The following is a 1,484-nucleotide window of genomic DNA, read 5'->3' on the forward strand; positions in this document are numbered from 1 at the left end:
GTAGAATGTGGCTTTTTCCCATGGCTTAGCAAGCCATGCTGGGAGTACAAGGTTGAAACCTCTCTGTTCTGGATTATGGATGGATGTTCGGGTGGAGAACACTCTCTGCAACCAGGCAAAAGAGCCCGGTGTACGTGGGGCACTCGATGTAGTGGACGAGCGGCACGGCAGGCCACGTCATGCTGCAGGGGTGGCTTGTGGCACCCATCTATCCATGGCACCCATCCATCCATGGCACCCATCCATCCATGGCACCTCTCAGTGTGGTTTCCTTCCAGGGCGTAATTGCTGATTTGAAGCTGCAAGGGGACCCACGGGCGGCTGAACGCCAGTGTGAGGAAGAGGAGGATGATGCTGAGGAGGTGAGCGCTGGCCGCCCAGCTAGGGCAGGCTGGTGGGCTTCCATCCCATGCTCTCAGCTCATCCCTTTTTCCTGGGCAAATGCAGGTCTCGGGCGATTTTGGCAGCGGGGCAGAAGGTGGACACCAATCCTCAGGGAAAGTCGGGGTGAGTTGGTGCCCACGGGTGTTGCACTCAGTGGCGAGACCCCAAAATTTTAGGGACAAGGAGGGCTGAGTGCCCTCCACAGTCAGGGTGCTGAGATGCCTGATGGTGTCCTGGTGCCTGTCCCTTCTGGAAGAGCACCGGGAGGTGAATGACTCCGCAGTGTCCCCTTGTTGGCACAGGCTGTCCCAGGGCTAGTGGATGCCGTCCCCGTCACCTCTCCTCCCGTGGTGGCAGGCAGTGGGCCGAGGAGCAGCGGGGTCTCCCTGCAGCAAGCTGAGAGGACCAGGGTGAAGGAGACGCTGCAGGTCTCCACGGGAGGTAATGCCACCAGCTTTCCCCTTCCCTGCTGTGCTGGCCAACCCTGGGGCACAACAGCAGGACATGGTGGGGTGGCCGTCCCCAGGCACAACCAGGTCCCTTTTCCCTTTCTGCAGGTGCTGGACCCAAAGGCGAAAAGGGGGAGAAGGGTGAACGCGGCCTGAAAGGGGACTCTGGGACCAGCAGCTTTGTGGGGACGGGCAGCGTCAAGGGCGAGAAGGTGGGTGAGAGAGTGGACCCCAGAGGCTTGACGTGTCTGTGAAGTGTCTGCGTGTGACAACCACTCCTTTTTGTTTCTGTCCCACAGGGGCAGAAAGGAGAGCTGGGCGTTAAGGTGAGCATCACTGGGGGAGCAGAGGCAAAGTTGCTGGGCTGCCACCCCTAGGGACATGCCACCCATCCCCATTTCCCTCCCCAGGGCAGTGCTGGATTTGGCTACCCTGGCTCCAAGGGCCAGAAAGGGGAACCAGGTGACCCTGGCCCTCCTGGGACCGTCTCACGTCATGCTGATAGCTCAATGGTGGAGCAGGTCACCGGTCCCCCAGGGCCGCCAGGGAAGGACGGAGCCCCTGGCAGGGATGGCGAGCCCGTGAGTTGACCCCCTCAGCCCTCGAGTATCCCCTCTCCCCCCACCCCTGCCTGCCTGCCTCCACACTGAC

General features: G+C 61.3%; 1 protein-coding gene across 1 annotated transcript in view; it reads left to right on the top strand.

Moving 5' to 3' along the window:
• Positions 1-278: 278 nt before the first annotated feature.
• Positions 279-1,484, top strand: part of COL18A1 (collagen, type XVIII, alpha 1) — a gene marked incomplete at its 5' end in the record, with an annotated part of 9,428 nt that continues 8,222 nt past the window's right edge. Inside the window, 6 exon segments of the mRNA XM_009878214.1 lie at positions 279-362; positions 448-507; positions 687-825; positions 942-1,045; positions 1,133-1,159; positions 1,244-1,454. Coding sequence (XP_009876516.1) covers positions 279-362; positions 448-507; positions 687-825; positions 942-1,045; positions 1,133-1,159; positions 1,244-1,454 — 625 coding nt within the window.

This window comes from Apaloderma vittatum, unplaced genomic scaffold (genome assembly GCF_000703405.1).
Source record: "Apaloderma vittatum isolate BGI_N311 unplaced genomic scaffold, ASM70340v1 scaffold24950, whole genome shotgun sequence".
Taxonomy (NCBI): Eukaryota; Metazoa; Chordata; class Aves; order Trogoniformes; family Trogonidae; genus Apaloderma; species Apaloderma vittatum.